Raw genomic sequence first — 25,614 nt, 5'->3', positions numbered from 1 at the left:
TTTGATAGGTGTAAACCAAGCCCTGGGTGTCCTGCTCTGCCTTTGAGAAAATGAGAGCTCAGACGGGCCGATATGGAATCTTCCCCTTATGACATCATAAGGGGAAAGCTTACCTCCCTTTTCTCTGCGAATTTGAGACATTTACAGTCACATACAGATAGTAGTGTACAAAGTCTACCACTTTAAACCCTACTTGGATAACTGTAAAATAATTCACTTGTTCTCATTTCTTTTAAATATTTAACTTACAAATCTCAGTTTAAATGCTTCAGTTTGGTTTCAGTTTTAAATTAGGCCTATATTGTTTATAAACCTAATTAATGAATTGACATCATAAAGGGAATTCTCATGAGAAATATCAGCTTCATATTTTTATTGTATTATATCATAATGAATTGAACTATTCTGCTTGAGATTTATATATATATATATATATATATATATATATATATATATATATATATATATATATATATATATATATATATAAATAACATTTCTTGGTAGAACAGCACTGTAAGAATTGTTTTCTCAGGTAACCTAAAATGTGCATCATTCAGTTACATCAAGGATCAAATTAAATATAAATAGCACATTACAGTTAAGTTACCCACTTTTTTTGTGTGTGCGCTGTAGAAGTATAAAGAATATTTTGTTAATTAGAGGGAACATTGACACAATCTACACCTCTCAACTGAATAAAGCATGCCATTGTTGCGCTAGAAAAGTTTTGATGGATGACTATTGTAATCAAGGTAAAGACAATTGCGGTATTGATTTAGAGAGGAGGGGGGCCTTCGAGTAAAACATGTTGAGAACCACTGGCTTAAAGCAAAATATATATATACATATTAACCTGCAAATGTCTTTATTTAATATTTCGTTTTCTCATAGCTCATCCCTCAACTTTTTTGTTCTTCTGGGATGCATTTACAATGACTAACCTTTTAAACGATGTAATCCAAATTATTATTATTTTTTGTCTGTCATAGGCTGTCGCTGATGAGCTATTCAAAAGAGTTTGCCCAATCCTCAACCAATTCTGTTATACTCTGTCTCAATCCAACTAATTTCAGCTGTGCAATGGAGCAATTGTGAATTATACACTTTCATACATGCCTTTATAAATATATTCCTGCTTATCGCTTCCAACTACTTCACAATGTAGGTTCTGGAGTCTCCTCTTCGCAGAGGAGACTCTCTCCCTTGTGGAGGGTGAGGGAAAAATAGGCCGAGACGGATGTTTAAGACCTGGGGGCGCTGCAGGACTTTGGAGTTAATGTTTTATTTTCGTCTCAGTGCGGCTCCGACCCAGTGCAGTGCTAACATGGGTAATGCAGCCTTGGGGTAGAGACTCCAGAGGGAAAAGAGAAGTCAAGCTACCTTTGCCGTGAATTTACCCAGATAAGGCGCCTCATTTTTCTCTGTGATTTATGACCATTTTTCTTTCCTGGGAATGGGATGATGAATTTGTTTTCCAGTGTTTATAATGCTCAACTATGAGAGAGAGAGAGAGAGAGACAGCCTTCCCACTCCTCTCTTACGCTGCTTATGGCTCAAACAAGTGGGTGATCTGACATGTGGTACTCCAGTGATGTTGCTTTTCAGCATGACTGACGTGTATTCCCTTCGCAAGCAAAACTCTAAAACTCGTTAATATTTAACACCAGCTAACTACTGATCTTCGTTTACTCACTGCTGTTACATTTCTGCAATTTCTGTGGTCAGGTATTCTGCATATTGCCTTGCTTTTGAAGGTCAGTTTGAATGCATCAACCTTGCTTTGGGGTTGCATCAGATATTTTAAAAGAAATTATTTGCATGACAGCCATTCTCCCTTGTAAGGAGTAGATGGTGAGTTTGTCTCTCATTCACTTTATAGGCGTAAAACAGGGGGATAAAGAGGGATAAAAGGAGATAAGAAATGAAATAGAGATATAAGAGAGAGGGTGAAGGTGTTTGAAGAGGCTGGTTGTACGGGGCGTGGGAGGATGCTAATGAAAGTGAAGGGTTGCTTACGGGGGTCAAACAGACCAAGCTCTCACATTTTCACATCAATCACATTTTCTTGCTTCCCTTCTCTACGTTGTTATGAATGCAAATATTTGTACTAGTCTTCTGCCCTGGCTCTTCCTCAGGAGGCTGACTGGTTTCTGCTCATTGGTCCTGCCCTGGTTTAGTAATAGAAATGCAACATTAAGTGTTAGACAGGTTTTCAAAAATGTTTATTATAAAAGAAATGTATTCCAAGTACCAAATCTGATCCTTTACCTCAATGGTTCTCAAACCTGTCCTGTAATAACCCCTGCCCTGCACATTTTGTTTGTCTCCCTCTTCTGTCACACCTTATTCAACTTACCAGCTCATTAGTGGAGACAGCAAGACTTGAAGTGGGTGTGCCAGATATAGGGAGACATACAAAATGTGGAGTATTGGAGGTACTTCATGGAGAGCATTGACAACCACTGCTCTACATAAATTATAGAAATTCTAAAAACGGGGCTAAAAATTAATTTTCTTTGATTTCACTTTCATTCATAGTTTATGTAAATAAATTATGGTATTTTATATTATAACTAATACAATTTTACTTTGTGACTTTGTCACAATGTTACTTTAAATCACTTGTTGTGACTTTGTCCTTGTATTCTTTTTCAATTTTCAATTTTATTTTTACTCTGGGGCAGAAACTGCTTCCATAGAGCCTTAAAATACATTTTGTAAATTTAATTCCATTTCTTTTCACTGACCTCCCCCTCCCCCAGCACCTTATCGCCCCTTTTAAGTCACTTGGCCCCAAGTTTGAAAATGTCTATTTGCCTAACCTCCTTGTGTAACTAATCAAAACATACAAACATACAAATTGCATGCTGAATGTGGAAGACAGAAGTATATAGACCGATGAGAGAAAAGAAGAGAACACAAAGGGGAGCTAAAGAAGAGCAAACCATCTCATGCTTATTTTCATCATGTTTTCTCCGGAACGAATGTGCCACTTTATGTGATTATGAGCAGTGGGACACTGCTCTCAATGCTGCCTCTCTTGATTGGAGCCTCCTGTGGCGGTAAAGTGTTTTGCCTTTTGTTTAAAAGACTGCTATTTCTGCCGGCACTTGTGGAATTGATTAATATTGTTATTCTGACACGAACGTCCATCTCCAGATGTTCCCCCTTTGTAATCTAATGCTTTTTTGAAGGAGGGGGCAGGAAAGATGGAGAACACAGAAGAAAAGAATGTAAGCTGCTGTTTAATGTCAGGCTTACTGATACCAAAAAGTCCTGGTAATGATTGCCTTTGCTTGGGCTGATCATACCAGCTGAGAAGAGAGAGGGAAAGAAATGAAAATGTTTCTTTAGTCAGGCGGCCAGACTTGGGTGCTAATTTCATATGAGGAAGTCTCAAAAGAAATTTTGTTTCTGGTAACTTCACATGCTGGTTGATAACAGTTGTTTGGGAGAAAGTGTTTTGCTTGATTTGCTGCCTGTGAGAACGTGCAAGATTTCAGCAGGGCAAGTAGGAGGGTGCCACGTCTAACCTCTTTGCTTTTCCGCTTGCCTCATTCTCACATTCACTAGCCTCTCTCCACCACATCGTGTTGACAGGAACTGGCACACTGTTGGTCTGGAGTCACCTTTGCTTTTTCAGCTGCCATCTTTGACTGATTATCCCTGTCTTCTGCTCTGGGTTTCCCCTGCTGATGATGGTAGAATATGGTTCCTCATGTTTAAGTTATGCATTTCAATGAAGCTCTTGTCAAGACCCTTGGCCCAGCCTGCTCGGTTTCATCCATTGGCCTCTTCCAGAAAACAAGACAATAAATTGAATTTTACTGCTGAATGTTGCAGCCTCATTCTTTAGCTGTCAACATCAGGGAGCCTTTTTAATGTCAACATATACAGTGTTACTGAATAAGCGGGATGAAATGATAAATCTTTTTTTAGTGTAACCGCGGGACATTTAAATTGTAGCTTTGTTGCTGATGAGAAGATTAATTTGTGTTGTAGCCTAATTGGTTGTAGTTTTTTGTTTATTACTTTTTAATTGGAAATGGCTTTCACAATGCATTTTACTTTCATAGTATTTTCATGGTAAATGGGGTGATCAGTGCTTATATATTCAACCTTTCAAAAGTATGGGGTCAAAAACATATTTTTTGAAAACGAAATTAAGTTTATTCAAAAAGGACACATTACAATATAAAGTGACAGTAAAGATGTGTATAATGCTGCATTAAGATTTAAAAAAAAAAGTTTTCAATTGATTTTAATAAGAAATGTTTCTTGAGCACCAAATTAGCATGTTAGGATGATTTCTGCTCATGGATTATTTGACACGAAGACTGAAAATTCAGCTTTGCCGTAACATAAATAGTTTGAAAAAAATATCTTAAGTTTTAAATTGTAGAAGATTTGAATAATATTTCACAATAAGTAGGCAGAAGAGACTTTTAAATATAATAATCTTAAAAAAATAAAAATCTTACTGACCCTAAACTTTAAACTTTAGTGTACTGTACTGTACCCAAGTAATATTAACAAATAAAATGGAATAGCAGTAGTGCAAAATAAAGTGAATTAGAAAGATGAAAGTGACAGTGTAGTAAAGTGCAGAATAAAGGTGTCTCCCTTTCCTGTTTCACTCCTTCTGTTGATCCTGTTTGCATTTTATTGCACACCACTTTTTCCTCATTCCTGAGAAACTACTTGATTATGCCATTTTGCCGGAAATTTGCTCCGCTCGACTATCCTCCCATCCTGATTTTTCAATTACTGACACTTTCCCAATCCTATTCCATCCATAAAAAATAAATTAATTAAATAAACCTACAAATGAGATGAATTCGGCATGAGGGCGTCACAGCTTCTAAATGTACGCTTCTTGTGGAAACCAACATTGTCTTTAATTTAACGCTCATTTGAGTGTTGTGACACGTCCATGCCTCTTTATTCGACTAAACCAACAGTTCATTTCATCCATAATAACCATCATCATTGTTGTCATTTTGATTTAGACGTGAGCTGGAATCCCATCAGCGAATGAGTTTTGTTGATGGGCTACTACACTCCCCTTCTCTGTTTTCTCCGCTCCAGTCCGATTTGACAAATTCAATTCAGGGTGAGCCCCCCTTTTGCTTCACCTTGAGAATTCACACAGGCATACATGCTAGGATTTGATTAGTGGATGCTTAGAGGCAAGCAGCTTGTTGATTAGAATTGGACGAGGACTGCATTTTGATGGGAACAGACATTACACTGACTTTTGCTCTCTCTCTCTCACCGCATAAACACTCTCTTCCTCTGTATTGCCCTCATAGCTTCTCCGCGAACCTGCTTTGATTCTCTGCATAACTCAACTTTCTTGCATTCTCATCAGCTCTGTCCTTCTTTCTCCTCCTCTTCTCCCTCTCTTATGATCATTGGTTTCCTTCCCATCTCCTCCCAGTGGGAAGCCCCGTTCCTCGCCATTGAAAGGTTGTCTAATCAATAGGATAAGAGAGAAAAGCTGGCAAATGAAAGAAACTGATGGCTTTTTTGTATGCAGCTACACATTACTCTGCTCTCTGATGATTTTTTTGTTACTATGGTACATTTACCTCTGTGGTGAGATGTGATTAACCAGCTCTTAGGGGGCCTGAGCCCTCAACTCCCATTGCAATTAGCCGCAATACCTAAAAGACTGGCCGAGATTTCATCGCCCTGTCACACCTCTATACGACTACAAGTTAAATATTTTCAGAAATCATGGAAATCATGATGCTCCCTATAGAGTAAGTTACTGAACTGAAAGATATAAAAGAAAAAGGGTAGTATGTAGATCCATATTTAGGACATGGTGGCTTGTATCAGGTCCCTTCATCATAGCTTTTCTGGTCCCTGGGTTCTCGCTACAGTACAACAGCATCCCTCCATGTTCGAGAAGCCGTATCTTCCTACAACTCATTTGCATTTAGTAAAGGAAGGACTGTGCTTCTAACTCAAGGGAAGTGGTGACATTTATCCCCAATATGTGCTGATATTGGTAGGCACACAATCATGTCTTTTTGTTGCTTTTGGATCAAGGGCCAATGTAGCAGTTTGTTGCATAATACATAATGAAAACACTGAATAAATATAGTCCCACTGCTGCAGTATGTTTTCTTACAACCATTTACATCCACCTGTAAAGTGCAGTGTTTTACCTTTTGAATTTGCAGGGTTCCCGACAAAAAAAGGAGCCATTAGCTTGATAATGGAAAGCGTGCTACAAATAATATGAAGTTCACACATTAACAGAACAAAATATAGACTAAAGAACTTGATAAGAAGCCATTTTAGTATTGATTATAAACAAGAATTATTAATTATATTTTTAATGTCCATACAGCTGACTGCTTTACCTGTTGTAGTTTGTTCAAGCTGTGTTCGAAATAGACACTGTTTTTCTCCACTTTTACTTTGTATATTTGACCAACCATGGAAAGTAGGGACACAAGTCGGTTCTGGGGCTTTTTGAGTTATGAGATACTGAAAGTGTAGTCTCCAAGCTTTCCAATGATGTGTAACACATGGAAATCTGATAATATTTGGAGAAGTTGTGGCCATTTGATCGCAAAGATTATCGCATAAGAGCTGAACCGTGACCGTTAAACCGAAAATGTTTTAAAGTACTTCTTCGACAAGTCGGATGCTTATGAACAAGCGCTCACTGATTCTGAAGACAATCTGAGCGAAGATGAAAGACATAAGACTGAATAATATCCCTAATCTAAAACTGAGCGAAGATGAAGACGAGGATGAATGTATCGGACTGGCGTCTGACGAGTTAGACCGTAAGATATCAGAGGCTATATCGATAGTAACATTTGATGGGGATAGACAGAAAAATGGGGAAAATCTATTCTTGCAGATCTCGTTGCCTCCACTGAAATAAGTCGTTCAGGCACACTTTATCTTTGTTTTCTTTGTGAATGTAACCATCTCCAAAGTTTGCACGGTGTGTCTGTTTGCCTCTAAATGTCCAATACTTTGCATGTCCTGCCACTTTTTCCGCAGCTAAAGAATCCAGCCGTATGTTGTACATAATGTCTGGAGAAAGCTTCTGGCTACAGGACTGTCTCCCATGCAGAGAGTTCTCTTTTCTCCTCGCGTAGCATTTACAGTCAAAGTTACAGATTTTCCCCATTTGTCTGTCTACCCCCATCAAATATTACTATCCATATAGCCGCTGATATCTTATGGTCTAACTCGTCTGACGCCAGTCCGATGCATTCTTCCTCGTCTTCATCTTCGGCAGCCATTTTTTGCTGCGGCGCCTGGGGAGCAGTTGGGCATTTTATTGTGGAAGGTGAAAGAGTGCTGGTCTTTCACTCCCCCCACCTACAGTTCCTGCAAGGGAAACAAGACTTTAGGCTACTTTAGGCTACAAGTCTGGCTCGTTAAACATTAGATGTGTCATCTATGCTGGTGTTCGGCAGAGATTAGGACTGTGTGAAAGGTTTTTTTTTTTTTTCATTAAAACTTTGATATGCATCTTCTTAGTTTATTACGTCAACATAAAGCATGTGATTGCAAAACAAACAGGAAAAAAGGGATTACATGCAAAGTTTTAGGTCATAACCTGCATCTGTATAGTCGCCAGTGGTGATTTCAGCAAAAATATCACTCTCAAATTAATATTCTTTAGGTGCAGTCTGGAAGCCTGCTTTTGGTATTTTTAAATGAAATTGGCGCACAAATTCTTTTTAGTCTGTGAAAGTGTGGTGACATCAATTCTGCCACAGCTCAGCTAGGACAGCATTGCCTCTCAGTCAGCATTATCTTTCCCTCTCCTCTCCGTTCTCTTCTCCATTCCTCCTTAGTTTCCAGTTTCCGGGTTGTGGTCAATTTCGTCTGTAATTTAGCCTTGGAAGCACACCCACGCCTCTTGACACTGGCTCTCTGAAAATTGGCTATTGATGCTCACTGCTCTTCAACACTTACACGGAGGCAATTTCACACAGTTCTGTGAGACTGCACTCAACCCAGCCCACCATGACTGACATGATCAACAGTTCATAGCACTAATCTTTTTTTTTTTTTTTTTTGTCCATAGTGATCACAGACAAAGGCAGATGAGCTTTTGTATTGCTTGTACCTGCCTGATTTTAGTGGGCTTAACCACCAATTTACCAGTGTTTCTGTTTGACCATTATGGTGAGGACACAATGAATCACAACCTAAAAATTTAGTAAAATTGCAGTTTCTTGAGTGCAAGTAAGTTTGTATTTATTTTTTTTATTTTTTTTTTGGAGTCCGAGGAAAAGAGAAGGGGCTTAAGCGTCTTTCAGTTACCTTTACCTGAATCTAGATGGGTTTTATATGACAAGTTGGTGAATAGATGCTTACATGCATGCATATATTATTATTTGAATAGAAATTATATATAGATTATTTTCAGGTTAATTCTATTTTAATAACACTGGGGGAAGTCGTGGCCTAATGTTTAAAGAGTTTGACCTAAGGTTGTGGGTTTGAAATTCGTGCTGGCAATACCACGACTGAGGTGACTGAGGGACCGAACCCCCAACTGCTCCCCGGGCACCAATGCATAAATGGCTGCCCACTGCTCCGGGTGTGTGTGTGTGTGTTCACTGCCCTGTGTGTGCACTTTGGATGGGTTAAATGCAGAGCACGAATTCTGAGTATGGGTCACCATACTCGGCTGTATGTCATGTCAATTTCAGTTTGTTCTTTTCACTTAATTTATCTAACACACATACTTAGCCTACACTTCAAGTTTGCACTTAATATATACAAAACTGTCTATTGTAATATCCCTGCACAAACAATTGTCAATATGTTTATTGTTCTGTTTTTTTTTTTTTTTTTTATTATCTGTGTTTTTGTTCTGTCGCTGTTCTGGTTACAGTTGAATTTCCATGTGAGCCTGGTATGGCACGATTACAAAACTGTTCTTGGCCTTTAATTCTAGGCACTGTTAGACAGCCGTGCTGTAGAGTGCATGTGCGTGATGTTGCCACTCTGTTGCCTGGATATCAATTTCTCCATAGTTGGTTGGAAGCGCCTATTAGATCAAACAGCCAAGTAAACAGCTATGTTCAGTATAAAAAAGAAAAAAAAAATGTCTGAGACAGTTTGGTCTGTGGATGAAACATTTGTGCTTATTGACATTATACCCGTCATCGCCTTCTGTTTATTTTTCACATCTAGAGTTATGTCTTTTTTTCTGTAATTAAACTAAGCAAATATCAGATAAAAAAGGAGTCCCAAAAACAGAAATATCTGATTATCGTCCATATCGTTATTTATATTACACAACCAAGGCAACGACTAACGCATTTGTATTGCATGCCAAAGAGTTCCGTTATAAGCGCCAGAGGAAAATGAAACCGTATCTGTGCTGACTGGCCTGGATCGGCACGGAATGGAGTGGTTAAGCAAAGAGAACCGTTCGGCCTGATAGTGGAAAAGCATCTTATGAATCACCCATGAGTGAACGTCATGAATGTCACGATTCAGTTCATCTGGAAGAGAAGACAAAAATGCCAAAGACCTCAGTTGTGTGGGAGCATTGTGAATTGAGTGAGGAAAAGACAAAGGCAGTGTGCCAGATATGCCATTTTAAACTTTCCTACCACAACAACACATCAAGTTTGAGTTCTGTAAGTAGTAAGTGTTGGTGTAAAAAAAAAAAACGAGCTGCTTTTATCCTCCATGTTAATCAATAATTTTACACATAATAAAAACATGCACTTAATTTGCTTGGAAAATACTTGCGAATATGGCAGCCATTAAAAAAAAAAATACAGTAGCCCAGCCTAATAATAATTTGTCTATATTCAAAGTATTGCTCTTAACAGACGTGTGTGTTTTGTATCACTAGTCCAGTGTCAGTTCTCAGAGCATGTAAGCCCTGCATGCGTGAGGCGTGCCGCTTCTGGCTCATGCTGTTCTGTACTTTATTAAAAGTTGATTAATTCTGAATGTGTCGTGTGTCCATATTGCACCAAAATGCAACACTGCACTCCATTGGGTCCACAGCAACACACCCGCCACACGTGAAGTCGATTGGATGAATGGTTCTCAACATAATATAAACAAACAGACAGACAGACACACAGAGATTCCTGCCTTTATTAGGTTGAAGAAAATATGTTCAGCTCCTCCCTCCGAAGTAATAGAAGTATTATAAAATATTTTAAGTGGTCATTAATGGACCATAATTCTATATAATACTATTAACAAATAGTATAATGGTAAAAACTGTATTTATTGTTTGAATTTCCCATTAAAGGGGTCACGTGATGCTTTTTTAAACATCATTATTGTACGTTATTGTAGGTTCTCTATGCCCCGCCTCTCTCAAACGCGTTGTTTTCTAAAAACTCTCTCTCTCTCTCTCTCTCTCTCTCTCACACACACACACACACACACACACACACACACACACACACACACACACACACACACATATGTTTTTTGGTTCTAAGTAATCTTAAAGATTCTTAAATGCATCTACTTTTGGAATGCCAAAAGTCCTTTTGCTTTCCTCTAGATACACACAGCATCTCCCTGACATGGCTGCTTCAACACTAACTGAGGTTACTGTAACCACGCCTGTGGCGGCATTTCCACATAGTGATGTAGATATGTGGGGGCGTGTGTGAATGACCCATTTTAGGGGGTCATGGCAAAGTCTTAACTTTAAAGAATATCTGAGATATTTGAAATATTTGAGACTTTTTAGTCTATGCAACTTTACAGATCTTTATGCACCAAGAGATACAGTGAATACAGCGCATTAGTTTAGGACTCGTCTCATTTTTATTTTGTAAACGTAGTGTGTTAATTTGTGTAATGATAACCTCCATCAATGTAAATATGATGATTAAATAAATAAATAAATTTTATTTGCTCTGCCAATATTTAGTTAGAAATGGCACTATAGTATGTTGTGTTTAATAAACCGCTGTTTTACTAAATTCTGCTGAGATGAAATTCAGTGCAGTTCTGTATCGCGATACGCATCATGGCCTTTGTACCATTATATGTATCGTATTGTATACATGACTTTGCTGGTGATACACAGCCCTACTTCCTACACACAATGGGTTAATTGATTTGTTTATGCTTATTGAATTTCCTCATTATTAATCAATGCCTCACTCGAAACGCTTTCCCTCTCGTTATTGTAGAGTTTAATTTCCGCTGTGGCAATTCCTACAGACAATAGAGGCCGAATCAATGGCGATGTAGAGCGCGAGATTGTGTCTAAATAGATTTAAAATCAACTTCTTTGCTCCATTAGCAATGCTTTTCACTTTAAGCTCCAGGGGAGAGCTTAATTTGCTGAAGAAGGTGGGAACCTACTGACATTGAATGGGTTTTGACAAACTCCACTCTGATAAAGCTTATTGACTCTTAGGGTTCGTTCCTGGCATGTTATACAGTCTGGTTTATTTAGATAATATAAAGTATCTATTTCTAGGGATAATAGTGTAAACTGCTGGACCTGACTTAATGGATAGTTTACCCACAAATGAAAGTTCTGAAATAATTCACTCACCCTCAAGTTGGACCAAGCCTGTGTGAATTATTTTCTTCTGCTGTACACAAAAGATACTTTGAAGAATGTTGGTAACCAAACTGTTGATGGGAATATTTGAATTCCATAGTATTTTAAAAATGATCAGAATTTCTAACATTTTTTTTTTTTTTTCTTCTCAGCTGGGTGCAGAGTTTTGGCCATGAGGGTCTGGGCCTCCTGTTGGATACGCTGGAGAAGCTCCTTCTTAAAAAACAGTAAAACAAATTTCATTACCCACATTTTTTTAAGCAAAGGTTTGGGTTTCAAACTAGTTGTGTGTTCTACCCTCATCATGAGTCCTGAGGTCATAACAGTTTGTTAACTAAACTCTTTGACTCTGTTTTTGTCTTCTTGTAACCAACTGAGCTCTACTTCACTTGTTTTTTCTTTTTTTTTCTTTTCTTTTTTTCCCCCAGCCAAGAAATGGTGGATAAGAAGAATCAACACAAAGTCATTCAGTGCCTCAAGGCTTTTATGAACAACAAGGTAATAATGCAACCAAGAAGCAGGATCACTTTATAACTCCCTTCCACTTGAGATAACTCCCATCTCATATTGGACAATTATCAGTTTTCAAAGGCCACATGCAAACTGCACCTAAATATGATTGTGACGACTCTACTAAATGTCAGTTCCACGGTCTTCACACCCATTGGTGGTTGTGTCACTGCTCATTTGTGTAAAGTTAAACTATTTGCAACTGTGAATTATTTTTTCGCTTGTATGTTTTCATCACTCTCTCAAAAGAATAAACTTTATTTTTACTAATATATTTTTTTGTTTAATAAAATAATGTTACATAGTATCCTTTTTACAGAAATATTAAAATATTTTTCTTTACACAGAAATGTTACAGCATAACACAAACCAACCCAATAAATTAAGTATGCTGCAAAATAAGTCAATTTTGTTATTCTGACAACCTCATCTGACATCCAGCTTGATAAATTATTTTACTGACCAGTCAGCTGAATATTTCACAGAAATACAAATACAAGGCCCAAAACTTTGCTGTTTGCATGTGGCCAAAGAAAAAAAAACATGTAAAATTTTACTCCTCGTGGTCTTTTTTTCATAAATATTGTGGGCTGTAATTCTCTGTCGAACCTGAACAATTTATTGTTTATATTTAAAGCGGAGATGATTGTTGTTCATCTAGTGCAATCAATTTTAATCAACCCTAAATCCATTTCAAAGTTTTTATTTCTATCAAATTTAAGGGGATTACATTTGATCTTTTGTACTATTATAACTTATTACACACCATGAAAATAGCCAAGGAAGATGGCATGCCAATAAAACAAGAACCACCCAACCATCACATTTAATCAAATGTCACAAGTAACACAGAAGATGTAGAATAAAGAAACAAAAATTAAAAAAATTCTGTGTATTTATCTGCTGTGAATAAATTTAAGGAGTTTCAGATATACTTTTTTGAAATAGAATCTCATCATTACCCTAAAGCACCAGCTTCAAACAAGACTCATTCCAGTTGCTGTGGCGTCTCAGCCGACCCCTTTCTTCAGTTTCCGCATTACATCTCCGCTAACTCACCATGATCCTGCTCCTCCCTGCTGGACACACGTACCTGCGGCAGCTTTCAAATGGTCAGGAGCGATAAGAGGAGAGCTTCAGATGAGGGGCTGCAGACAGCCACCACTCTGAACTCGGGAGGGGGTTCCTCTGCACGGCCGAGGTGGAGAGGTCTGAGGGGGCTTTTGATGGTTTGCACACTCCTGTTAGAGAGATGCTTTAGAAGTGGATCTCCAGTGGTGTCTCTGATGTGTTGAGATAGCCCGGGGTTTGAGGAGTTACCTACGCCTTGTGCAAACATACATGCACTCGTGGTAGAGATAGAGATTAGTGGTGGTTTGATCCATGTTCATTCACTGGGTAGGTGGCAGATGTTAGATAGACGTGTTGTCAGGTGTCAACATAACACATGGTGTTTGAGTGAAGTTAAACTCTTAGCAGTCATCTATCAGCCTTGCTGAAAGGTCTGGTATGGTATAGAAGAATGGTATCTTCTAAAGTAAGCAATGGTACCAGGGGTGTAACGGTACGTATATTCGTACCGGACCGTTTCGGTACAGGGCTTTTGGTACGTTGCACGTGTGTACTGAATGACCGAATGCAATATTTTGTGTGCGGAACATAAGTACATTTTCATGTTTCCAAATGAACATATTAAGTGGCCCTGCAGCTGATTCTAAGGCAGGTGACACTGGCTGCGTGGCTTGAGCGTGGCGTTTCTGCTGCGTGGCGTTTCTGCTGCGTGTCTGTAGCGTGACTGCTGCTTCGCGTTTTCTGTCTCTTTACACACCAGAATCGTGCCTGATGCCGCGCTGGCGTGCTGGTGCTACTGTATTCTTTATTATATAAAAAAAGTTTATAGTAATAAACAACCTGCAGTTTAATGTTTGCATTTCTTTCCCTTACTGTACCGAAAATGAACCGAACCATGACTTTAAAACCAAGGTACGTACCGAACCGTGATTTTTGCATACCGTTGCACCTCTAAATATATATATAAATTATTATTTTTTTTTTAGAATATATTTGCAGCCACAAAGCAAAACCTTGGCAACCACCCACAATGTCCTAGCAACATGGTTGAGAGTCTTTTTTTTTTTTACATAAAATGTAAAAATTTAGTCATTATCTACAGTATGTAATGAGTTTTCTTTTCCTCCGGTGCTTCACAAAAATTCAGTTGACTGTATTGAGTTGTCTTGTCATTGACTCTTATTGATATGCCATTTGTTTAATCTGGAACAAAGCAATTAAGCACATCAGTGCATTTTCAGTTGGAAATCTGTCATGGTCATCCACTGAGGAATTATAAATGGATTGAGGCCATTGTTGTTTTCCTGAGGCCTGTTTATGTAGGATCAAAGAAAATAATTATATTTCGGTTCTGTTTCTGTGTAGTCATTGTGGGAATTAATTTGCTGGAGATCCCAGTTGGGTTTTCTGCAAGTTTCAAAATCTCCTGCACACACCTCTCAGCCCTAAAGGTCCGGTGTAATCTAGGCATTGGCCGATTACTTGTTTCAAGGTATACCTCGGTTTGAAAATGTCACTTTCAAAACCACTAATATTTTCCATTATACCGTTCCTGCATTATGCACTATTTTTTCCTGTCTCCTCAGTGACTGAAAGAGTAGGCATCCCTCAGGCTGAGTGCAGTGTAGAGAGTAACACTGACCCCCCTCCTCCTGTTGGTGCGAGCGAGCGGTCAGTCACATGTGTAGGATGACTGAACTTAAGGCCCGGGTACACTTCACATTCAGCGTTCCCTTCCATGAGTGCGGACGGATGAGCTCGACACATGCACAGTACCATGGGGTGCGTGGCTGTCTGCGAGCCCTCTTAATGACAAAAATAACCTAATGCCGATGGTGCGTGGACGCGATCAGCGCAATCAGCAACCGGGCGTTTTTTTGCCTTATTGCAACTCTGTTCTGGATTTGCACAAACTGCGTTGCAATGCAATAATTTTCCAAAATGTAATTTATTTGAAAATACGAAGTCTGTTAATGCCCGTTAATACATGCCAGATATGCTGAAGATGGACGCACAGAGAAAAATACTGTACCAGGCAGATCACCCACTGTTCATGATGCACAAACTATTGGAAGAAAATTCTCAATATTGATTTGATGTTTTATATGAATGTGTTTCTGAAGCTGACTGTCTTCTGAAAAGTTTACATGGTATAATTTCATAGTTTCAAGCTTGCCAGAACATAGTTTTTTCTTCAAAATGGATTATTATTAAATCAAATTGTGTGTATGATTATTATATAACTAAATATGAAATTATATAGATGAGATGCATATTAATTATATAAATAAACTGAAATTAAACTGAATTAACTGAAATTACAGATTTAGGTTAAAGATGTCTTTATTATTTTCTTTTTAGAAAAAAAAACAAAGAAAAAAAGTAAACAAATTCTACTCTTTTTAATATTCTGCATGTTGCTCAAAAAAAAAATAATATATATATATATATATATATATATATATATATATATATATATATATATATATATATATATATATATATTGTGCACAGCATTAAAAAGGATTTATTTTTAACCAGTCATTTAAAAATAACACATTTCAGAGCTGAAACAAAGTTACCGTGAAACCGTGATATTTTAGCTTAAGATTATCATAACCTCAAAATCACATACCGGCCCATGCCTAGTGTAATCCCAAGCACCCGAAAGGTGCTGAGAGCCTTATTTACCCAGAGGCCAGTCACGGCTTCAGATCTCTCACTTTAGCCCCGCAGCATCATGGGATGTATTCCGGCCATGTTGCCTGCCAGCCAGGTGCTCCCGTCCAGCTGCCACCAACTCTCACGGAATGAAGACAGAAATGACTAAAATATGTTTACATCATTACTGCGCGTAAACACTGTGATAATGCGTTATCTCCCCTGTGCCTCTGAGGCTGGAAGGATGTTTTCATACATAAATTTGCATTAAAAAAAAATAAAAATATTGCAGAAACATCTGTTCTGAATGACAACAAGTCTGAGATACGGCATTTGGAGCCATTAATTGGCATGAGTTATGAAGCAATTAACACAACTTGGTGAATTTGCTGTCCTAAAGCTTTTTAGTCAGAAATTAATTTAGTCAGGATGATTCATGTCTTGAAAATTGCTAAAGTTGAGAGACAAGTTATTTTGTGCTGTTGGCAGCCGATTGGGGTCGTCCAAATTTAGTCACATGATGACCTGTATTTTATTAATTTTTCTAAATAATCAGATCATTTAGATCGCACAAAAAAACTTTTTAGGAATAATTTCATGCCAAGTGAATCTCTTAAATGTAAAGATTGACAGAGTAGAGAGAGATCATCTTTTAAGTTCCATCAGAGTGTTTTGAATTAATGAGAAATTTGTCCTGTGGTGCTGGCACTGCGGTTGTCATTAACCGAACCCCCCTGTGCTCAGACGTGGATATATTCTCCCCTCTTTGACTCCTCGCTTCTCTCTTTGTGTCTCGATCTGCTTTTGTCGTTTCAGACCTCCAAGGGTTTTCTGTCCTATGTCTGTGTTCTTCATTCACCTTTATGCTTTCTTTCTTTCCTTTTTTTTTTCACCCTTCCCCTCTCTTTCACACTACTATTAACATATCCCTGATTGCAGTTTTGTCATTACTTCAAGGACAGAGCAACAGGCAGCTACGTCATGTCCTTCTTTGGTTCCTCCACTTTTTGAAAGAGTCACCTCTAACTTTTCTCTAAAATTACTACTTTGAATTGAATGTGTCTCTTTAATATTTCCAATCCCTTGGATTGTATTTCCAATAACGTATCCTTTGGATTGTTTGATTTTTATATATAAAAAAAATTAAATAAATAAATATAAATACTAATAATTTTTAATTTATTATTGAAAATGGTTGTATACTTTGTAATAGATTTTTTTCTTCATTTTTGTTGAATTGTGCAATAACTAATTTTATTAGTGTTAAATATTGTTAAAGTTTTTTGTGTGCATTCATTCTTCGTGGGTCATTATATTCAAAGCAGATACAATGAATCAGTCTTTTTCTGAGATGCTGTAGTTTTTGCAGTGGTGCGGTGTCACCATGGAATGGCATCAGAGGAAACACTGGGTTATTCATTACTTTTTTCTGTCTGTCTGCAGTATGGACTGGAGCGGATCCTTGGAGAGGAGAAGAGTCTGGCACTGTTGGCCCAAGCCATTGACCCTGGTCAGCCAGCCATGATGACAGATGTGGTCAAACTGCTGTCTGCAATCTGCATTGTGGGAGAAGAAAATACGTAAGCCTCCCATCTCGCTTTTTCCTGCCTTTCAGTTGAAATCAATTTGGTTATGATGCAATTGTTCTTTCTTATTTCAGCCTGATTTTATTAAGTCCCTCAGTTTTATACTTTCTGTTGGGAGATGTATGCCTCTATTGTGATTTTTAACATTGACATCTTCAAATAGGGTACCAAATATGTATTCCATATATATGTGTGTGTGTGTGTGTTCGAATGCTGTTTGTGCCATAGTTTGTTCTTTTTGCATTCAGGTTATAAGCATATCATTGATCTCAGATGCATAAAGCATTTATGACTACTTCATTAAACACACTCTTTTAAATATCAGCTCATCACTGAAAAGGTGCGATTGTTTCCATGAAAAGTATATTTGGAGCAGTGAGTGCACGCAGAGTCCTCCATACCAGAATTTCAATCCCAGCATAACTGCAAAAAATGTAAAGCCAAATCAAAGCCCATGACCCTTACTTTTACTTTTACTTATTTCCTGCATGAAGTTTGGAGAAGGTCCTTGAGGCCATCACCACGGCAACTGAGGGAAGAGGGGTGGCCCGCTTTAACCCAATCGTTCAAGGTCTTAATGTTCGCTCGGTCCAATTACAGGTAAGCGTTTACTGCTCCTCATCTGCCTTCTTGTTTACTCGTCTTTTGCTGATAAAGCCCTACCAATGCCCTCATGACCTCAATACACACTCAGTCACATATACATATTTATACCTACGATCGCTGCAAAAGAAAGAAACTTGTAGATAGATGGTGCCACTGGTGCCACTCTCTAAAGAAAATGAAAATGAGTACTGTGATCTGTGGATGTAAAAATTTGTTAAAATATTTTTTTCTTTCCTAGTGATGGCTACATTTAAAGTAAAAAAAACAGGGTTTCTGCTGGGTCTTAAAAAGTCTTAAAAAGTTTTACATTTAGTTGTATCAAATTTAAGGCCTGAAAAGTCTTAAATTGTACAAGAAAGTCTTAATTTTGATATCAAGAGATCTTAAATTTGGGGATGGAAAGACCAGAATATAATAGCTTAATGTGATGATTAAACTTCAAAAGGCTATGATTTCATGAAATAAAGAAGAGCGCTGCACATTCAAAGTCCGTTGTCGCGCTGATTTGCATTCTGCCATTACAAACGCTCCACCTGCTGGAAGAGAATGAATGTGCAATTTCAGTACAACTGTTAGTTTTGTTTAAAGTTCAGACCAATGCAAAAATCGAATATGAATCAGTCTTTTAAAATGCACTTAAATATATAATTATAGTTTAAGAAATAGGGCAGAAAATGTATAGATTTATATCATTTCCATATAGTTAATATCACATGAGTGGCGTTTTTATCTCAAAAAGCAAGCATGATTACAAATGTGATATTGATTTTATACAACAGTTCAATAAACGAGTAGTTAATAAGACAATTATGTTTTAGACACCCTATTTCCTGTTTTTGCTGTTTCCCCAACAAAACTCATTCCAAACGTCTCTGAGCAAACATGGTGTTTCATTCCTGAATGAATCAAACATTTAAATGTTTTGGTTCAGTCACAATGACACACTTAATAGTGACATGCTGCCACCTACTGGTGGTTTTAATTTCACATTTAAGATACCTTTTCATTTTTAAAATGAAAATTTTTAAAAACATCAGTTTTCAGTGTTTTAGGTTTAAAATATCAAAACATTCATGCATTTATAATTGCAGGTTAAAATATTTAATGTACCTCAGAGCTTCATTAAACAGTGTGTAAATGTATCTAAATTTCTAATGCAGCTTCTGTGTTTCCTCTGCGTTGCAAAGATCAGTTTTGTTAATACTGATTTAATTTGCCAAAAATACTTTGCTGAATTTCAGTCTTAAATGTATATTAATGTAAATATATATATATTATTTTTGTTGTGTATTTATTTACTGCAAATGGTTTACATCAATTATAATTTTTTAAATTCCAGAATTATTTTGTTTTATTGTAAAGAAAAATGAAAGATAATGATTCAGAATTGTATTATTTTTTCTCAGTGACTGCACAAATATCTGTTCAAAATCCCTAGTTGTCTATTAATTAGCACTTCAGTAATAAAGTACCACTACCCATTTCACAGTGCTGTTTGCATTATTGTGACAGACTGGTGTTGTGTGCATTTCTCAGATGGAGAAATACATTTCCTTTATATACTATTCCATTTTAAAAGTTTCCCTCAGAGATTTGAGAGCTGGAAAATGGCCATGCTGAGATGAATCATCAGCAATTTGCTTGATAGTGACTTAAAATATAATGATGAAGTCACAGGTTTTGAATTACCTCTAAAATGCAATTTACACTTTAAAATCCCCCAGCAGCTGAAAAGGATCAGAAAACAAATGAGCATGTCTGCTTTTTAACGACCAGTCTTTTGTACAAGAATGCATTTCAAAAACTTATATAAGATGCTTAATGCTGCCTTAAGCCATTCGGTGCTTATGCATGTATGAAATTAGTTTTAGTTTTTTATTAAACATTATAAAGCTAACTTTATTTCCTGTCCCTTTCTTACAAATCATCATGACCTTTTGTTTAGCCAGTTACAGCTCTTCATTTGCATTGGAAAGCATAAACTGGCATTAGTCAAACATCGCTGCTGAGATTTACCATAATCATTCCATAAAATAATAATAATTTGATTTGGGGTATTTAGTCCTGTGCCATCAAATAAGACAGAAGTGCAGCATGAGTCAGGGTCTGTAAATCACAAATCTTGTAATAGACAATTTTCTTAAGTACTCCAGCGTTAGAAATTTTAACTTCATTTAATATTCCACATTCATAAACCATGACTGACTCTAATAACGAAATAGATCATGACTAAATCAGAGCACTGAAAGATGTAAAAAATAAATAGGTAATTTATAATTTATCATTGAATAATTAAAGGGTTTAAGTCTATCTGTCTGTTTTTCATTCTATCTACCATTCCATCTATCTGTGGTTCTATCGTTCGCTCTATCTGTCATTCTATCTATCCATCGTTCCATCTATACATTGTTCTGTCTATCGATTCATCTCTATCTTCCGTTTGTTGTTTGTGCCATGTCTTCTGTATGATCTTTTGTTCTCTTTCATTCTGTCTGTTGTTTTATCATCTATCAATTGGTCTATGTAACTTTCTGTTCCTCTGTAAAGTGTTTAATTTAGTAAAATTTTTTATAAAAGTTATGACTGTTCTCTGGGCTCTCGTTTTGCAGTATGCAAATGTGTGCAAACATTTAACTATAGCATGCATGCTAATACTCAAGATCTGCTCTGCTCCTCTGCTCCCATTTCATCCTACAGAATGAAATACACTGGTTCATCTGGCTTAACTGCATGGCTTCATTGTTAAGGCTGATCAGAGAAGCCATGTTTTAGTTTAATTGGTAGCAGAGGGAGGTGAAAGAGAGGAACTGAGCTTTCCCTTCGAACATGCATAGAGAGAGCACGTTCACATGCTTTCTCATATCCTGCATTCAGGATAAACCGTTAACTCAGCAGTTAATGTTGCATCTTAAAATATATTCGTTTGACATAATGACAGAATTGAATCCTTTGCTGTCACCTGCAGAGTGCAAAATCTTTAGTAGTGCTACAGCACTCCAGCGCTGATGCAAAATATTATGTTTAACATGAATTTATGCACTAATAATTCCTCTTCCAGTCCAGAAGCATTTAATAGTGTTTAATAGTTAATATGAAGCGACTGCATGCGCTACAATAGCAGTTCACACAGGAAACAGCCCCTTATCGGTTGGTTTTTCACCATTAGACAGGATTTTTTGAGAGAAGTAGCCAAAAAAAATCCAAGGCATGCTGGTTTATATCCATGAAGGCCAACTGGTGTGTTAAGAGGCCTCTAGTAATGTTTTTCTGATTGACTGGTTATTGTTCCTGTTTGCTAATAGTCAGCTGTGATCTCTTTTAAACGTATGAATCATTTACAGACTATAGAACTCTGGGAAGAGTTTGGAGTTTTCTTTAGGGTTTCTTTTTCTCTTTCCACTCTTCTGTTCTTGCTGATATTTACTTTACTCTTGCTGATGTATCTTTGAATAGATGCTCACCCAGACTGCATCAAGTTCAGTTTGTTTATTTAGGAGTGAGAGGCAGGGAGCGCTCAGGGTCGACCCTGGACTGCACTGGAAAGGTTTATTTTGAGAAATTTTTCAAGAGAGCTTGAGGCTACCAAGTATTTTGGTTTTGCATGTGTCTGTGTGCTCATCCATGGGAGTTAGTAAATGATTCAGCATGGTTTTTATCACTGCATAATTTGTGTTTTCATCTCTGTGTTTAGTGGCTGTTTCTTTTAGCACTGTATTACTCTGAGCTAATGGAGAGTGAGTGATTCTCACAGGAATAGATTTTCTCTTTCTCTCCGCATCCTGTCATCTTACCACTCCCATCTCTCGCCAGGCATGTGAAGTAGGCAGATTAAGAAGACGGTACAGTTATTAATGGCAGATATGTTTTCCTTTTCCCTCATGAAAGCTGTCAGCAAGTGTCTCTTATAGGCTCATAGGCTTTCCTCCCTGAGATTCCTCCCACAGTTCAATGGCTGAGCCACACAAACATAAATAATAGTGTCATCAGCTCTTAAATCAAAGGGTTTTGCCTGTAAAAGATTTATTCTGGCCATTTTTCTTGCTTTTCGCTGAGAAAAATATCACAAGCATACAGCCCATCATTATAGACATATTTTTATTCAGTATCTTTTGTGCCTTGAGTTAAGGATTATACCTTTAAGTAAAAATATAGAAATTTTGATTAGTCAACCGAAAATGATTAATGAATCATAATAATACAGCAGTCGTGTGAGTCTGTCCATTTAGTGCATCTTTCAAAAGACTCGTGAACTCAGGAGTTACTGTTTGAATAGCTGATGAATGCTGTATTAAATGGATTAAATCAGGTGTGTAGCGTCCTGATTGTTATTAAAATGTATTGTACTTATGAACTTGGTGAATCCAAATCTTACAGCACAGTGACTCTTACTGGCCTGTCCTTTTAATTAATTATAATTAAAAAGAAAAAACTCTTCTGTTACTGTATGAATCTATTGGTCAAATCCTCACCAGAATGGTAACCAGCCTTGTGCCGTCACAGCCTGTTAAGTTGAGACTCGGCTCTATAAATAATTTGGATTTGGCGTGGTTTGTTGTGTAAAAATCAATTGTTGCATCATCAGACATGATGTGAACAGGAGGTAGAGACACACAGAGCTATACAGACAGTCCACTGTCTATTCAATATGGCTCAGTTCCCTGAATCTACCAGTGCCTTTTAACTAAACACATGATTTAGAGTGTCATGAAGAAGGCTGGTCAATAATTGATGCTCTCTGTTGCTCGAGGAGATGAATAGTAGTTTGTGACTGAGGTGAGGAAATCCTGTATGTTGGTTGAGAGCTCTGTGATCATAAATCACAGTGATGCTCTTCAGCTGGTTCAAACTGCAGTCTCGTATACATTCCCTTCAAAACAAGCTTCAGTGTGACTTTCAAGGCCATCTACTTTTGCTGTCTAGCTTTGTCAAAGTGTTTTTTTGGCAATGCTAATTAAAAATCACTGACATCACTGATCATTCCTGTGACGGCAAAGCTGAATTTTCACTAGCAATTACTTCAGTCTTCAGTGTCATGATTCCTTAAGAAATAATTATAATATCCTGTTTTGGTGCTCAAGAAATATTTCAAATTTCTGATGTTCAAAACTGTTATGTAGCTTAATATTGTTACAGTGTAAACCGTGATGCACTTTTTTTTCCAGGACTCTTTGAACAGAAAGATAAAAAGAACAGCTTTTATTTACTATATGTAATTCGTCTTACAATGTAAATATTTTCACTGCCACTTTTTATAAATGTACCTTGTATATTTAACATTCTTCAACTGGTTACCATTAATTTTACATTATTATAATTTTTTTAATTCACTTTTTCTTTTCTCTCACTTAAATGGTTCAACAAATTTAATTAAATTAGTCCTAATCCAAATAATCATTTTTGTAATTCAACACTGTTACAAAGAATTTAAATGCATACCCTCAAATCTGTGTTTATATGTATAAACACAGCATGCTCTTACTGAATGCTGTCTTCTTTCTTTAGGTGGCTTGCATGCAGCTCATCAATGCCCTTGTAACGTCTCCTGATGAGTTGGACTTCAGGCTGCACATCCGAAATGAATTTATGCGCTGCGGCCTGCGAGAGATCCTGCCGGTAAGCGGCTCGACCACTGCCTGTGTATTAATATTTAAATGAGTTGTCCACTTGAGTGAAAGATTGTAAAATGGGTCTGCGAATAATTTATGAGGCCCGAAGGAGAGGTCGCACTGCTGAATCAATACCTACAGCCAGGATTGGATTGGTCTCTTTCTCTCGGTCTGTCTCCTCTTGGCATTTTGAATGTGGTTATGTTCTATCAGCAAACGACTGAAAACTGCCTGAACAAAACAGGAGAAGTGTGTGAAATGAAAGGCAGAGAGCGAGCAAGTGAGATAGATTAATGCCTCACACATGTCTTATTTATTATTCAAAACAGAAGCTGCCTCAGAAACAGGACTAGGGAATACAAAGAGATGGAATGAAAGTGAAATGATGATTTTCTCTTTCTAAATGCACATTTTTGAAAATAGTGTGTTTCTCTTTTCTCTCTCATAAAGTGGCTAATATTCCACATATTTGTATTTTGTCCTTAAAGTCCACTTAAAATGCTAGTTATGCTTTCTTGCAACAAAAGCAGTTGTAGATAATTTTTCCATCAATTTATTTTTCTAACTGTTCCTTAGAATTATAACTGCAGTTTTTGCTACTATACCTTTTTAGACTTCTATAAGTAGTTGACCTCTTTTCTAATTGGCTAACCTCTTTGCGTATGAAATGAGCAAAACTCCCACCAGTTTTCTGAATACTGACTAGTTGTTTGAGGTAATGTGTTAATGTGCTTGTGATTCTGACATCAGAATGTATTTATTTTTATTTTTTTTCAGCTTAGGCCAAGTGTACACAAGAAAAGGAAAACATTTGCAGTTTATTGATTTCTGTTGTGTTGGTGTGCACTGTACACCGCTAATTCCAGACTATGTCTATCAACTATAAAGTCTGTCGCACTTCATTTTTGTAGTGTGTGCTTGCCTTTAGTTTCCAGCAATAGTTTGGGTGGACTAACAGGGAGCTTTGAGTTGTGTGTCCACATAGTACTGTACAACAAAGTCTTTATTTAAAAAGACCAAGGAATATCACGTTTTCTGTGGCATGGTCCATTTAATTTGTTCTTTTCTTCCCTTTGTTTCCCCTTGCCCTTCACACTGTAGAGCCTGAACACTGTAAAAAATGATGCTCTGGATATCCAGCTGAAGGTCTTTGAGGAGCACAAAGAGGAGGACATGATTGAGTTCTCCCATCGCCTGGAGGACATCAGGAGTGAACTCGAATATCCTTCTGACGCAGAGATGCATGCAATTTCATTTGATATTCTGTCCACACTTAAATGCTGCTCAGAAAACTCTCCCTCCCTTGTGTCGTCTTCTCTTTCTTTCTCCAACTCATTCTTTGATCCTTAGAGGACCTCCTACAATAATATGTTGGTCATGTGCAGACTGTAATCATATCTTCAAAAACTGTGCACTGACTGTATTGATGCTGTTTTCTTAAGATTTAATCATGACTATAAATCATCCTGAATCATTTGCTTTCATTAGCAATGTTTACAAGTCTCATGCTGTGACGAGGCTGCATGTATCAAGAGTGTGTACGCTCTCTTCTGTATGTTTCCATTTGTTGCTGTTATTTTGCCAGATGCAGTGTTTGCTCCTTGACACAGTGCGTACTGATATTGGAGATGTCTTTAATGTGTTATACTCCTCTGTGAAGAACACAAGCACTGAGAGCCATTTTCTTTCCATACTACAGCACCTGCTTCTGATCAGGAATGACTGTTTCACACAGTAAGGGTTATTTCATTTTATATATAAAAAAAAACACCCAACAAGTGGGCATGTAATCTATTCAGAGGGTCGCTACTTTAAAGCATTTTGAATTTTTAAACATTTTACTTATTTGAGACGGAATTCACATGCTTCTGTTTCTTTAAGTTTGCATTTATTATTGCTAATGTGTGCATTTTCAAATGATTTTCAAAAATAAGTAGGTGTGTTTGACCTTTTGATACACACAATGACCTTTATTAAATCTAAAGATAAAAGAAAATGTCTTTCAAAACCTACTCAGGCC

General features: G+C 37.2%; 1 protein-coding gene across 3 annotated transcripts in view; it reads left to right on the top strand.

Annotated features, from left to right (window-relative positions):
* LOC128022195 (protein diaphanous homolog 3) overlaps positions 1 to 25,614 on the top strand; it is a 265,958-nt gene that overhangs the window by 84,311 nt on the left and 156,033 nt on the right. For all 3 annotated transcript variants that reach the window (XM_052609505.1, XM_052609506.1, XM_052609503.1), the window contains 7 exons: positions 11,707 to 11,781; positions 11,983 to 12,052; positions 17,240 to 17,376; positions 17,877 to 17,982; positions 23,491 to 23,601; positions 24,696 to 24,814; positions 25,212 to 25,328. In XM_052609505.1, the coding sequence (XP_052465465.1) occupies positions 11,707 to 11,781; positions 11,983 to 12,052; positions 17,240 to 17,376; positions 17,877 to 17,982; positions 23,491 to 23,601; positions 24,696 to 24,814; positions 25,212 to 25,328 (735 nt within the window). The remainder of the gene's footprint in view (positions 1 to 11,706; positions 11,782 to 11,982; positions 12,053 to 17,239; positions 17,377 to 17,876; positions 17,983 to 23,490; positions 23,602 to 24,695; positions 24,815 to 25,211; positions 25,329 to 25,614) is intronic.

Source organism: Carassius gibelio, chromosome A11, assembly GCF_023724105.1.
Source record: "Carassius gibelio isolate Cgi1373 ecotype wild population from Czech Republic chromosome A11, carGib1.2-hapl.c, whole genome shotgun sequence".
Lineage (NCBI taxonomy): Eukaryota > Metazoa > Chordata > Actinopteri > Cypriniformes > Cyprinidae > Carassius > Carassius gibelio.
Note: the sequence above shows the minus strand (reverse complement) of the source record. Positions and strands in the feature narration are given on the sequence as shown.